Source organism: Rhinolophus sinicus, linkage group LG03, assembly GCF_036562045.2.
Source record: "Rhinolophus sinicus isolate RSC01 linkage group LG03, ASM3656204v1, whole genome shotgun sequence".
Classification (NCBI taxonomy): Eukaryota; Metazoa; Chordata; class Mammalia; order Chiroptera; family Rhinolophidae; genus Rhinolophus; species Rhinolophus sinicus.
Genome location: NC_133753.1, coordinates 189,981,355 through 189,996,405, shown reverse-complemented (window position 1 = coordinate 189,996,405; position 15,051 = coordinate 189,981,355). Strand labels below are relative to the sequence as shown.

Below are 15,051 nucleotides of genomic sequence, written 5' to 3'. Positions count from 1 at the left end.
ACGCCTTCCTAAGGCAGGTCTAGGTCAGGTTCCCGTGTTTCCTGTGCTGATGGGGGCCCAGTCCTTCCCTCTGGGCCATTGCCTCAGTCGTGCTCCAAACACGGAGGGTCCATCTGCCAGGAGAATCCCGTCTGTTGCGTTCACAGCTGTAGCAGCAGCTCTTGGCCGTGCCTGGCCTGCAGGAGAGCTTAATCTATATTCCTGGAATGATGATAGATTTGGGTCAGTAAAGAGAAACATTCCAGAGAAGAACGTGGACGCCCACAAGAGGGAGTGACTTCCCACCTGGAGAGGTTCGTAAACACTGATTCAGGACAAGATGGAGGGGAGATGGTGGCAGGACTCAGCGAGAGGTGACATCTGCAAAGCGCCTGTGGCATTAGAAGCACTCGCGTGGCTTATTGTTTAATTTTGTTCCAACCCTCAGTTATCACTGTTGGTCTCCGCCACTGGGGAGACTTTTGGGGATCATTGAGGCTAAGTGATTAGTCTGTGGTCCCGCAGCTAGAAAATAGCAGAAAGAAGACAGAGCCCCAGGCCTGTTCTGAAAACCCATTGTCTGTACCTGGCCAAGGAGGCTGCCCGAGTGGATGGAGTGACCCTGGAGTTCTGGGATTTCCAGGAGGAGAAATTAAAATGTGCTCTTCAGTAGAAGCCTAGCTCACCTACAGCCTTGGCATTCTCATAGTTGGGTGGGTTTTAAAACCCCTCTGCATGATTAGAAAAATGAACTTACCTTTTAAGGCGATGGGTTGCATTTCACACTCCTGAAGGTGTGCTCCGTAAAGGAAGAAAGCTCTGAGCTGTGATGTTATTAAACACACACGCGCACCTCTCTCGGTGTTTGGCCAGGAGCAGTTTCCTGTTGTATTACTGACATGCTTACCCACAGAAGCCGTGGGTAAAACAAACCCTGTCCTGAGGGGCTGTGTTCAGAGCGTAAGCAGTTGCACGATGGCCTACAGTGGAAGGTCTTCCTGGTTATGACTGTCAAGATAACACCCGTCCACTTGGTGGTTCTCTTCCTCGGTGATACTCATCTTGCCGTTGCGGGTCACAGTCCTTTGCTCGGTGGGGGACGCGTTTCTCAAGTGAGCAGGGCCAGTGCCGGGCAGACAAAAGCAGGGAAAGGCTTTTCGCCTCATCATTTCAAAGATGTATTAAGAGAATATGTTTTCTGAATATTTCCCCTCAACTGCTAGACAGACAACAAACTACCCTATGGTTCTGCAAGAACCAAGACTGTTTGAAAGACACCCAGCCTTTCCCACTGCTGTCCTGAGCGTTTCAGAAGCACTAGTGGTCTGCCGGTGCGCCAAATTATTTAGAGACCTGATGACCTAACAGGATTTGTTCTGCACGTTGATCACTCTGTTCCCATGTAGCTTAGTTTATTTGTTTGGACTAATGGACGATATTTTGCTTTATTCTTGAGCCTCTGAGTTTCTCAGAAGTAACCTGTGAGAAAGGTGACCCACTAGGGAATGGAGGTCTGCCTGCCACTGGGCATCCAGCTCAGGGCCTGTGTTAGTTTGCATCCTGGCCAGACCCCAACACCAGGATATGCTGGCCCCCCGGGAGCATAGGTCGTGGCCCTGTGGGCCTGGACAAGCTGACCAGTAGCCCTTCTTGACGGCAGGGCGTCATATCTCCAGACCAGGAGCTCCCTGGGGAAAGGCCATGTGTCTTTCACGTCACATCTCGGCCTGCCAGCCCATGCCCAGCCCACCTGGGAAGAAGTGTGAGCCTAGGGTGAGGGGTGGGGGAGGGAGGCCCTTCCAGGCCATCACTGCCCACATCCCACGTGGCCTGTTTACTCCTCTCTGCAGCACTTCCTGCCCTTGGTCAGAATTATCCAAAAGCCACATGCACTTTTTCAAAGCGAGTGGTGTTCTGTGACACAGCTCAGAAAAGGGTGAAAAGTTGACCTGACACCTCTGACATGTCTGTGCCCTCCCCTTTGCACCCCACCCCCATCCCTCTGTCCTCTTTCCACAGGGGGAGGGTACAGCCATCAGGGTTGGCTGCCTCCCCACACCCCGTCTTGGCTTCCTAATCTCCCTGTCTCTCTTGGCCACTCTTCCATCTGCTGCCGATTTACCAAAATATGCCATTGCAGCAGATAGAAGTATCTGTTGTATTTGTTAAATTAAATTTTGTATTTTTTACCTTGACTTTTTTAAACAAGATGATTTTGATGTATGTATATGTCTTCGTTCCCTCTGCTGTCTCAGACGTCTACATTAAAGTGCTCTCATGTGTTTTAGCTCAGGCCTAATTTTCCCCTTCGTGGCCCATTTGCTAGCCCTTGATCCATCCCCTCTGTATCAGGAGAAGGTCACTGGGCTGGACACAGGTGACAGTGGGGCCGTGTGGAAAGAAAGCACCACAATGTGATGCTGTGCCGTGTGTCAGATTGGGACAGGAGCTAGGGGACGCGGTGCGGCCACCCGTGGGGAAGCAGAGGTAGGAAAGGGTGGGCTGTCTGACCCAGAACACCCCTGGGAGTGTCGGAGGCAAAACCAGACATTGATGAGTTTCCATGAGGGGGAGCCTCGGGCTCCCAGTAGAACTGCCACCTGCATGATCACTCAGTTTCCGGCTCTTCAGTGTCTTTTAGTTTTGTTTTCAGGCTTTTTTTTTTCTTTTTGGTTTCCTGTTTGAATGTTTGAATTATTTCTTCTTTGGTATAGTTTAGAGAATGGAAAAAAATTCTAAGTAGAATTTTACCACAAAAAACGGTATCTTTTCTTTTATTTTCTTTTTTTTTTTTTCAGTTCTAGTCAGTGGTCCCATCTGCCATCTACAGTCTGAGTGGTCACAGATCCGATGTTAGTTTCAGATAGCCACGTTGTTGACTTCAGGAGGTTCTGCTGTAATTACTGGAGGATATCGTAACTACTTAAGTATTGCTTCTGATGGTGTGGGTTGGGGTCTCTGGGCATGGCTGAGAGCTGATGTCTGGGGGTGTATGAGACCCACTTAATCCACTTCGTAATGTAATAGAAATGCACAGGGCTTTACATGGAGCCTCATTTCAGCCACTACCCAAGTGGACCAGTCCAAAAGGATTCAAAAGAAATTTCACTTTTGTGTCTCTTGATGACCATGGAAGAGGACCAATATTCATAATTCCTGGCAGTGCTTCTGTTTTCTGCCTCTTGCAACCCTCACTTTGGAGATTCTTTGTTGCCCAAACCTCCTGCCACCCACGCTCGCTGAGTTTCTCGCCTTGTTCTCCTTTTTATTATGTTGAATGACCGACTCCCTGGTGGTAGAGCCTTCTCCCTCTTTCTACTAGTCCAGTCAGCATCCCACAAGGCCAGTTCCGTTAGGCAGAGGGCTTCTCTGGGGCGGGGGGAAGTAGGTGGGCCATTGCTGAATTCTCCGTGGCATGCTGGCTGAAGTGGGACCCCGGCGCAGACTCTGACGTGGGACATTTTATCTGCTCTCTGCTGTAATGGGGGAAATGAGATTTGACTCACAAGATCATCCAAGTGCTGATCAGATAGTGCTTTACTAGTCTTCTCATTTGTGGGCTTCTCTGCTGTTTTTGAGTTGTCCTCCAGTTTCTGACACTTGCAGGAAGAAATTGTTTAAATTCTCTTAAAGTCTTCATGCCCTTGCTGTAGCAAAGCCGATTTGAAGATTTCCTCAGCTGAACAATCCAAAGGCAGGATTAGGGTTTGCAGGAGGGAATTCCCATCTGTTCTCAGGAATTTTTTTTCACACTCCCATTCCCAAATCCTGAGATATCAACTGTTTTCTGTTCGCCACGATGAATCATTTCCACAAAGTGATGGCTGATATTACCAACCACCTGGGTTCAAGGAGCCAATTTTCCCGATTTCCCGACCAACTTTTCTCGGGATTCGGGAAAGGAAAAGTGAAAAAAATTCCTGAGAACGGGCAGGAATTCCCACCTGGAAACCCTAGGTAGGATAGGCAGGTGATGAGACACGCAGCTTCTGGCATCACATCACCCCGTTTTTTAATTCCACCTTGACCACTTGTTACATCTCTCTCTCTCTTGCAGTTTCCTCACCTGCAAAACAAGGGTGATTAGAGTAATAGCAATAAAAATAATAACGACTATTTTCTGGGTACTTACGGTAAGCCAGATGGCAGCTCTAAGAGGCAGATACTGCTAGGATTCCCGTGTCATCACATAGTAACCATAGTAACAGTGAGCATGCATCGAGCCCTCCGTGTCCCAGGCACTGTGACGTACCGTTTCCAGCTCTAGGTTAAGAAACAAGCTGAGGGAGGCAGTCACTTGCCCAGTGAATGGGCAGGGCCGGGATGAGACGCCGTGGGGCTCCAGGGCCCCCTTACACCCCGGTGGCGTTTGCAGGAGCAAGTGAACTAATCCCTGTAAAACTTAGCACAGGGTCTGGCACGTAGGAAAAGCTCCAACTAGCTGTTTTAATGGTCAGTGGAGCCATACTTCTTCCTACTAAAATGTTGCACATTCTTCCCCTCCTTTGATTTGGAAGCCCCGCTCCTGATATTATCAGCCGAGACTCCTCGGTGCAGCTGGTGTGCCTTCCAGGAAGGGGCTCTAGTGTCACATCCACGAGATGTGGGAAGTGAACGTGCAGCCAGGCCAGGGCCACGGGGAGTGAAGGGAGCGGCTTCCTCTCCTGTGACTTCATGACTGCTGCTCCCCGATCGCTCCCTGGTGCCCAGGCTTGCATGGGGGTGCAAACCTCCCGGGTGTTTTCTCATAAGCTGATCCTATCACCCTTGCTTGACTTGTAGGAGGGATTTCATTTTGAGGATATGGGCAGTAGGCTAGGGAAGTGTGCGTGCGTGTGTGTGTGCGTGTGTGTGTGTGTGTGTGTAGAGTGGGCAGAACCATGGTCTGCAGTGGAAGAGAATGTTTGTCTCAGTGATGTTTGTGAGAGTGACAAATGGAAACAATCAAATGTTTATCATTAAGGCAATGATTATATATATGATGATCTAGTTTTATACTGAAATATTATGCATTTGTTAAGAAGAACAACATAGGTCTATATGTAGTGATGTGAAAAGATGTCCTAATTATAATCTGATGTGGAGTTGACATGAAGAGAAAAAATGAACTAAAATATCGTGTAATATTCCATTTTTCTAGAAAGTGTTTATGACTACAGTAGACGAAATTATGTATATCACACGGAGAAAATTCTCGTTCTTCCGTGATGTTAAGGATTTACTAAAAATATTTACATATTTCAGTATTTACAATGTTGGGAAATCAGACTGAATTAATAAAAGTCTAAATTATAGGTCTTTAAATTAATTTTAAAGACAGTATGGCTCTACATTTTTAAACAATTTATAAAAAGTTTTATTAAATTTCTAACTGGGAGTAAATCTATAATGAATAGCTAATCAGTTCTAAACAATAAGCCCCTGTGTTTGAAAATGTCCTTTTCAGTAATAAAATAAAAGTATGTGTATTTTTATTTGCTGGTAACTTTGGGTTTCTCGATCTGCTGGTAATTCCTCACTGAGCGTGTGCATACACACCAAAGCTGATCAAGAGAGCTAATCATTGGAACTTTCCTGAACCACGTACTGTGGAGGAAACTCTCACAGTGAACCCCAGGAGGTTTGGCCGTTGTCCAGAAGCCCTCTTCCTGATTTGCACTTCAGCGTTACACATTCTCAAACAAAAGATGGTTAGGAATCTACTGCACATAGTAAACGATTGCACGTACACAGTAGAGCGCTCCAGACAGGCTCACTTCCCCTCCTGTCGCGTCAGGAAGGAGAGTGTACATCATAGCAGCACATCCATCTCCATCGCACCCGTCTTCTTCTAAATGGACCACTTTCTGGAAATGCTGTCTGAGTGCCTGCTCGTCTGAGTCACTCGTTCCGTGTGCTCGGGTGATGCTGTGTGTTATGGCCTGTACTGATTTCAGAACATCAGAGTGGGCAGAAGCGGATGGTGGCGGCATCGCTGGAGGCCCCTGGTGTGATTGCTCCCCCCCATTCTCCCCGCACCCCCACCCCCACCCCACTGTGTGCTCGGTGCCAGGCCGGGCAGAATTCCTGGCATCATTCTTGGACTCAACAGGTATTCAGCACAGGGCATGGCACCCTGTGCTGGTCCTTAAATCCTGCTTCCTGCCCTTCCCCAGTGAGCTCAGTATTTTACCCCCGTTTTATAGTCACGACAACTCAGATAAGAGAAGTTAGGTTTCCCACAGTCACACAGACTACATAAGTAGGAGAAGCAGGTTTTCGGTTCAGGTTTGAGGGATTCTGGAACCCACACTCTTTATGTTCACTGTTCCTCTTGAATTTGGGGAACAAAGATATTCTTACATATGACACAGATTTTAGGAGGATTATGTGTTTCTTTAATTTTTGAAGGCTTTAACAATGTGTATGTAAATCAATGATGACACTGTGCAGGTAAAAATTATCCAGTGTGTCTTTTTTCTGCCTTCAAGAAAGCAGATTTGTGTAATTGTCATGTGATCTTTAAAAGAAGTTTTTCATTTTTGTAGGAAATGACCAAGTTCACTCTTGGACATTACTCACAAGCCATGCCTTAGACACGGCGTGGAGACTAGCCAAGGGGTCTGTGCTGTTGGCAGTTTCGTTTCTGGTGGCCGCCCTCTGCTACTTCAGGAGGCTGCATGTGCGTTTAGGGCACCGGCTGAAATGGTACGTGGTTGTGTCATCTTGAAATTTCTAAAATACCCTTGTTATCAAGGTAGAATGTTGATATTGTTTCCTTTACCTTTTAGGTGGATTGGATATCTGCAGAGAAAATTCAAAAGTAAATATTTTCACGCATATGTTTCCTTATTTTTAAAATGCAGGAGATGGAAATGGGAAATTAATGACCTTTTACTTTTGGTTTGGTCCAGGAAACCTCAGTGTGGAGGCAGAAGTTGATTTACTCGGTTACTGTGCAAGAGAATGGAAAGGGGAGACAGCGCGTGCCAAGCTGATGAGGAAGGTAAGTCTGTCTGCAAAGGTCATGGAAGATGGAGAATCTGTGTGTGAAAGTCCAGAAACAAACATTCCGTTCTGCTTTATGGATCCAGAGATCAACTAACACCAAATGTGACATAAGGAACAATTGTGGCTCTAATTTAAAAGCCAAACAGCTGCTAGACGTTGATTTCAGGTCTTTTCCTTAGAGCTAGTGCCCTGGAGGGTTTGGGATATTCAGCCTGTGAGCTGAGAAAACGCAAGCGTTGTACTCTTGTCAGTGTCCCCTGGCCAGCCTGTAAATCTCTGCACGTGCAGGGGAGACCTCTGTCCTTGACGGGATCGGGCCCATTGGCAAAAATATGTTGAGGATTTTTAGAATTTTCCTTTGGACCAGTCTTAGTGAATATACCCAGCAGTGCTGCCTTGCCACTAGCAAAAGCAAAAAGAAGAGAAAACAAAAAAGTGGGCGGTACATTTAATGCAGCCCTCAGCGTGGTCTTAAAGTAGACAGTAGTTTCCACTGCGGTCGAGTTGGATCCATGAGCTCCCCAAAATGACATTCCCTGACTCGGGGCTTCCAGGAACTTACCATCTAAAATAGCATGGCACAGTCTCTATACACGCAAAAGTCACTTTAAAATGACACATGGTCACATTCATAGTTTATCATTGTTTTGTTACTGTAACACCCCCCCTGAAAATACATTCAGTGCACTCTCCTTATCTCTTATGTAGTGAAAGGAGAAAACAACTTTCTCTTTTTGTGCTCATAGGCTTATGAGGAGCTGTTTTGGCGGCGTCACATTAAGTGTGTTCGACAAGTGAAGAGAGACAAGTACGATGCACTCAGATCCGTGTTGTTTCAGATATTCAGTCAGGGCCTCTCTTTTCCTTCCTGGATGAAAGAAAAAGACATTGTGAAGGTATGTCCTCACACTGGAAATATGCGAAGTGTCGCCTTGACCATGACTGTGACACAGTGGGCTGCTGAGGGTGAGGGAGCTCTGAGAGGTCCTTTGACCTGGTCCTCTGTCTCTCAGGTCAGTTTGCAAATCAACCATCTCAGAAGGATGGTCGTACTGAGTTTTGTTTGCTTTTAATGCCACTATCTTTTCTTGAGAAGAGCATCTGTCCTTTACAATAAGTAAGGTGGTCTGCTAAAATTCACTTTTCTTCTCTACAGTTACTCGAGTTACAACAAACACATACAGCGTATAACTGCTGCCCTCAAATCCCTCACTTCTCTTTATAGTCAGCCCTTCTCTCACCCCCAGCCCCTGGCTACCACTGATACGCCTTCTGTCCCTGTAATTTTGCCTTTTCCGGGCTGTCGTATCAATGGGATCATCCAACATGTAGCTTTTTGAATCGATGTCTTTCCCGTAGTTGGCATCGTGCATTTGCAGTCCGTCCAGTTGCCTCTGTGAATTTGCGATTCTTGCCTTTGTACTGTTGCATGATATTCCCTGACGTGAATGGGACACGGTTTGCTTACCCACTCACCAGTGGAAGGACATCTGGATTGTTTCCAGATGAACACAGCTATGAGAAACATTCCCTTGCAGGATTTTGTATGAACATAAGTTTTTGTTCCTTTTGGGTCAATACCCAGGAGTGACATTGCTGGGTGTGTGTTTAACTTTATAAGAACCTACCAAACCATTTCTCAGAGTGGCTCTGCCATTTTACATTCCTACCAGTAATTTCTAAGCATTCCCGTTGCTCCGCGTTCTCACCAGCACTTGGTATTGTCGGGGTTTTTTGTTTGTTTATTATTTTTGTTTGTTTCATCCATTCTGATAGGTATGTATTAGTATCATTGCGACTTTAGTTTGCATTCCCCTGGTGAGTCCCAATGTTGAGCTTATTTGCCATCTATATTATCTTCTTAGAGAAGTGGCTGTTCAAATCTTTTGCCCATTTTATCGGGTTTTTTGTTGTTTCAATTACTGAGTTTTGAGACTTCTTTATATATTGTGAATGCAAATGCTTTATGAGACATGTGATCTGCAGATATTTTCTGCCAATCTGGGCCTTGTTTTTTCATTTTCTTAACAGTCTAAGGCAATTCTTGATGAATAGCTTGAATTTTCAGTTTGGATGCAGTATGCCTTAATCTAGGACATACATTTAAGGATTGAGGAGCAAAGAAATATAAAGTCTGTGCATATACATAGCCTCGCATGTTCTAGTCCTTTAACCTTTTTTTTTTTTTAAAGATTTTTATTGGGGAAGGGGAACAGGACTTTATTGGGGAACAGTGTGCACTTCAGGACTTTTTTCAAGTCAAGTTGTTGTCCTTTCAGTCTTAGTGGTGGAGGGTGCCGTTCAGCTTCAAGTTGTTGTACTTTCAATTTTAGTTGTGGAGGGCACAGCTCAGCTCCAGGTCCAGTTGCCGTTGCTAGTTGCAGGGGGTGCAGCCCACCATCCCTCGAGGGAGTCGAACCGGCAACCTTGTGGTTGAGAGGACGTGCTCCAACCAACTGAGCCATCCTGGAGCTCAGTGGCAGCTGAGCTCAAGGTGCCGTGTTCAATTTTAGTTGCAGGGGGCGCTGCCCACCATCCCTTGCGGGATTCAAGGAATTTAACTGGCAACCTTGTGGTTGAGAGCCCACTGGCCCATGAGGGCATCGAACGGCTGCCTTTGGAGTTAGGAGCATGGAGCTCCAACCGCCTGAGCCGCCGGGCCGGCCCCCTTAACCTTTTTTTACTTAGAGTTGTTTTATTAGTTTCATTTCATCTAGCAAATACTTGTCAAGTGTGTGTGGTGTGCCAGCCTTGCTTCTCGTTGCTGAGGACGTGACGCAGCAGGGACCCTGACTCCTCAAGCTGAGCTGGGTGGGAAATGCACTGGGTGTCTGTGAAGAATCAGATCCTTACGTCTGTCATAATCTCACTGACTCCCAGCCAGAGTCCTGTGAGATGGATAGTGTTGTCCCCGATTTATAGCAGAGGATGAGGCTGCTGAGAGGTTCAGTAGTCGGCTGGCTGAGTAATCTCCCTGCTGTGGGTAACAGGGCTGAGTTTGAACCCAAAGTACATCATTCTAAAATCCACGTGTTCCCGGCTGTACTATGTTGCTCTAACATTGTGTGGTTAAAAATAATTTCTAAAGGGACATATCTAGGGAGTTTGGGAAACGTTTTATCCAAAAAGATCATTTTTGTAGACTTAATCTTTTATTTGTTTTCATCAGTTGTGAAATTATGAATTAAGAAATGATCCGGATCACCGAATCCACAAATCTAAACAAAACAATAAAAGACTGTTTCTCCTTAACTGCTGTTACAGTCTTTTTAAATGAAGAGCGCTCAGTGAAATGAGATTATATGCTGTGACACATTCCAAGTTGTGTGTAATAAACGTTACGATACTAATTGTTGTTGGCGTCTTCTTCTTTTCAAGCTTCCTGAAAAACTGCTCTTTTCACAAGGTTGTAATTGGATCCAACTGTACAGTTTTGGTCCTGAGAAGTACACAGGCTCACATGTGTTTGGAAAATTACGTAAATGTGTGGAATTATTGAAAACACAGGTGAGTGTTTGGGGGAGGGGGATGGTAAAAGACTAGGAATGAAAGCATCCATCCCACTGCAGCCCCTTTTCTCTGCTGTCAGGCTTTTCACTTTATGTTCGGTGGGTAGGAAACGCAGGCAGAAATGCTGCTTCCCGTAACTGATGATTTCTTCTCCTTTCAAGTAATGAGCTGAATCAGTGTTGTTGTCCATGATAGTCAGGCCCGTTACGGCTTAAGGAGCCCTTCTGGGTTGGCCAGGAAGCCTCAACAATCATGTACCTTAGTTTCCCCAGAAAAATGTGGTACAAGTGCCGGACAAGGCACTCAGAAGCATCCTTCCAAAACACGCCCTATTAATAACAGGGGCCGGAGGGGAGCGCAGCATAAATGTTGTTATCTGACTCAGAGTTTCTCCTGCCAGATTTTGGATTATTGGAATGAATCCTCCTCGGGAAACACCATAACCTTGCTGTGCTGTAGTTTTCTTGTCTGTAAAAGTGAACTATAACTCGTGTCTATCCTGTACGGTTATTGTGAGGATTCACTTGTGAGAATTAATACACGTAGGGTGTTTTAAACTGTGCCTGGCACGCAGTGAGTTAAAGGACACTAGCCAGGGTCAGCTTTGTGTAACGCAGCGATCTTAAGCAGCTCTAGGAAGTGAATTGCTTAGTATTTTACCTAGTAGGCGGTGCTTTTATGGAAAAAATATATCATCGGAACTAGTTTGTTACTGTAAAAGTAATATATATTTATGGTTAAAAAAAGTCAGTGTCAAAAGATATAAAAGGAAAAATTCCATCCCCCTCCATAAATCTGTGGTTTATTTGACAAGTACTTAAAAAATTATGAATGGCGTGTGTGTCCACCTCTGCCCCTCTAAACGTCTCTTTTACATCTGGGTTTTAGTGGATTGACTTCAGTGCGATTAAAGATTATCACAAGCGAGGAAGCATGTGCAACAGCCTTTTCTCTGACGCCATTCTGGAATACAAACTGTACGAAGCTTTAAAGTTCATCATGCTGTATCAGGTCACTGAAGTGTATGAACAAATGAAGATGAAAAAGGTCATCCCCAGTCTCTTTAGGCTCCTGTTTTCCCGGGAAACATCGGCTGATCCTTTGAGCTTCATGGTGAACCATCTAAATTCTGTAGGCGACACATGTGGACTAGAGCAGGTACCTGGGGCCGCAGAATCGTGTGTGTTTGATTAAGGATGATATTGGCAATCCTTGAACATGTAGGGGCTTGGCGTTTGCTCTCCATGGTGATAAGACCAGCTGCACAGAGGTGGTGGGTTGATGCTATTGCCCCTCAAATGAGGGAAAGGAGAGTAATAAGCCTCACGCCCCACGCTGGCTGTTGTGTGTCTTTCCAGCCCCGTGGCTGGAGAATGCCAGTGCTGGGAGCCCTTCTGACCTTGCACGCTGCTTCCCAGGTGATAATAGTTCTCCCACAGCAGAGGTTCCTCAGGAAAAAGTCCCATTGGAAAGTGAGCGAGTGTTTGGGAAAGCATTTGGTTACTTACTGCAGATACATAGAAATTACTGAATAGTTTTAAATCCAGCAAGTGCTTTTCTATCCCCATAGAAAAGGGGTTTTGTTTTGCTTTCCTAGGAAGCGCACAAAATCATCTGACCTCTTCATATAAATGGATTTAGAATGATAGAAAACTGATTGGAAAACTGTGATTTTTTTATTATGAGTATTTCTTTACTTTTTATTAGTTTCCCCCCCCAAACACCTTTTCCCCGTGATTTCTTCATGCTAGTGTAGAGAGATGTTCTTCTGCTTGTCCCCTGCCTCCCACGCCGTGGACATTTGTTCCTAACTCTGCCACTCAGTGGTCCAAGTGTGGGTCTGTAAACAATTACATGGTTTCACAAGATGCTGAAGAGCACGCTCCCGCGCTGGTGGGAGGGCTGGAGTTCAGAAATGTGTATTTGTGACCTCTCTTTCATCTCTTCCCCAGATTGATATGTTTATCCTTGGATATGCCCTTGAAGTCAAGATAAAAGTGTTCAGACTGTTCAAGTTTAACTGCAGGGACTTTGAAGTCTGCTACCCAGAGGAGCCGCTCAGGGACTGGCCGGAGATCTCCCTGCTGACTGAGGACGACCTCCACTACCATATTCCCGTCTTCTAAGTCTGGTGTGGGCTGGGCACCTGCCCAGGACGGTGGTCACGCTGGCGAGGAAAGTGTTTCTGGAAAACCAAAGCTAGTGTCGTAGCCACTGAAGGGATTAGGACCTTCTTCCCGGGCTTACAGGTACATGGATGCAACAGCACACACACGACTTTCCTTTGTCAGGGATTTCCTCCAAAGCTGCACTAATCGATTTGTGGGTTGGTGGTCTGACCTTGTTCCTAAGGGCTGTGGTCCCTTCACACGTGGCGGGCCATTAAGGGCACGAGACCGTTTAATTTGGACAAGAACAACAACAGAAAAAAAGTAGAGAAGAAAATGAGTAGGGAAAACGACTAACCTAGGAAGAGTGAATTTCTTTGTCTCTAACTTTTACAATCTTCATTTCTTGTCTTTGGTTGATTTTGGATCCTCATAAACTTGGCCTTATTTTATACCATTACCTTTCCAGGAATCTCTATGGTATATTGATTTTCTAGCACCACGTGATTAACTAAAATTATGTGTGTGTATATGTGTGTGTATGTGTGAGTGTGTGTGTGTGTATATACACACACACACTCACACCTATCCATACGTATAGTTTTATATATACATATATACATAGATAAACACATATACACAGATAACCACTACTTTGTAATGTACAATTTGTTTTATATCTCTACATTTTTTGTTGCTGTAGCATCTGGCCAGGTTAATACCTTTTATATAGATAAAGATAAATTCTGTAGATTAAGGCAACTGAATGACAATTATTGAACTGTCATGAAAATATTCAACTGTGGTGGAGTCACATGTGCTTTTAGCGTGTGGTAGGTAGAACCCTACCTACCGCCTTCCTTCCTGCCCCTCCTTCCTGCAAAGATGTTGCATCCTAACCCCCAAAACCTGTGACTACGTTGGGTTGAATGGCAAAGGAGAAGGATGCAGGTGGAATTAAGGTCCTAATTCCCTGACCTGGAAATAGGGAGATTATTCTGGGTCAACCGGTATTCACAAGGGTTCTTACAACCGAAAGAGTGTCAGAGTCAGAGGGAAATGAGAAATCTGGACGGATAGTCAGAAGGAGATGCGACAGGCTGGTGTCGGAGGTGGAGGAAGGAGCCCTGGGCTGAGGAACGTGAGTGGCTCCGGGAGCTGTGAAAAGCAAGGGAACAGCGCCTGGGGCCTCCAGCAGGGAACTCAGCCCAGCCGGTGCCTGATTTGACCAGTGAGACCATGTCGGACCTCTGACCTCCAGAACTGGAAGGTAATCCATTCGTGTTGTTTAAGTCGCTAGGTTTGTGACGATGTGTCACAGCAACCATGGACCGCTCATAGACTCAGGCGACCCACTTTGGGCTCATCTTTATTTTGGAAATACTTTTCTAGTTTATTTTAGTCATCTTTATTTCGGAGGTACTTTGCTAGTCTGTTGTGAATTTCAATAAATACAAAATAACTTTTAAAATCTTGGCTAATGGCATATTACTTCAAGATTACAAATCCCTTCTAAGAGTGGCTGCCTTAATGTGTTTGAGTGGACGTTTTCTCACGTGTTCGTATCATACATACTATAAATAGAAAAGGTATGTTAGATGCTGTGGTATGCGAAAATCCCATTCTGACTCTTTGGTAATGGGGATAGTCACCTGTATGTACATTAGCTGGACATCCCGTCATGCCTTGTGTGGTGCCTGCTGTCCTTTTGTTTTCTGCCTGGAGAGTAATGAGTTCAGACCAAGGGGCTTTGTGTTATTTTGAGAGCCACACAAAACAGGAGTTTTTCATAGATATCTACAGCCCTTTCCTGCTTGGAAGCATCTATGGTTGTGCATAACCCCTGTCAGTTAATTGACTTGTTGGAAATTGTCCCCTGGATGTATTACTGTGACCCAGAAAAATGAGCTCTACCCTTTGTGTTCACAAGCCGACACGACAGCCTGCAGCGGCCTGCAGTGGCTGACACGCCTTGAATCGCTGCTCCCGAGTCTGGCTCCAGTGGGGCAGTCCAGGCACCACCTGGCATTTGCATGTTACCACTCGCCGTGCATCGCCTTACCCAGTGTCGTTACGTTCACATCAATCCAGGATCGAAAGGAAGGACTCTCACAGGGATTGGCAGCCTATGTGACATATCAGCCCATTATGCTTCACCTTGACTGGGTGTTGGAGGACAGGGCAGGGTGGGGCAGGAATTCTTTAAATAGAGGAGCAAGACCAAATTGTGAGGAAAAAAAGGACATTTCAGTACAATGCAAGTAAAAAGTAAAGAAGACCTTTAAATCATTGCTGTGTTTTGGGAAAGCAGCAAAACAAAATTTTAAGGGAGGCGGTATTGGGTGTTTTGTTGTGTTTGTTTCTAATTCAGTTGTATATTGAATGTAACCAAGCTAGTTAGAAGGAGCTGTATATAAATGAGCACCCCTTTTAAATGCCACCAATAAATTAGAGGTGAATTTCC

The 15,051-nt window shown here is 45.4% G+C and overlaps 1 protein-coding gene across 2 annotated transcripts in view; it reads left to right on the top strand.

The window, feature by feature from the left end:
* OTULINL (OTU deubiquitinase with linear linkage specificity like) overlaps positions 1 to 15,051 on the top strand; it is a 23,437-nt gene extending 8,386 nt beyond the window's left edge. For both annotated transcript variants that reach the window (XM_019753535.2, XM_019753536.2), the window contains exons 2-8: positions 6,507 to 6,666; positions 6,750 to 6,781; positions 6,873 to 6,964; positions 7,716 to 7,865; positions 10,348 to 10,476; positions 11,368 to 11,637; positions 12,432 to 15,051. In XM_019753535.2, the coding sequence (XP_019609094.2) occupies positions 6,507 to 6,666; positions 6,750 to 6,781; positions 6,873 to 6,964; positions 7,716 to 7,865; positions 10,348 to 10,476; positions 11,368 to 11,637; positions 12,432 to 12,605 (1,007 nt within the window). In that variant the 3' untranslated portion in view covers positions 12,606 to 15,051. The remainder of the gene's footprint in view (positions 1 to 6,506; positions 6,667 to 6,749; positions 6,782 to 6,872; positions 6,965 to 7,715; positions 7,866 to 10,347; positions 10,477 to 11,367; positions 11,638 to 12,431) is intronic.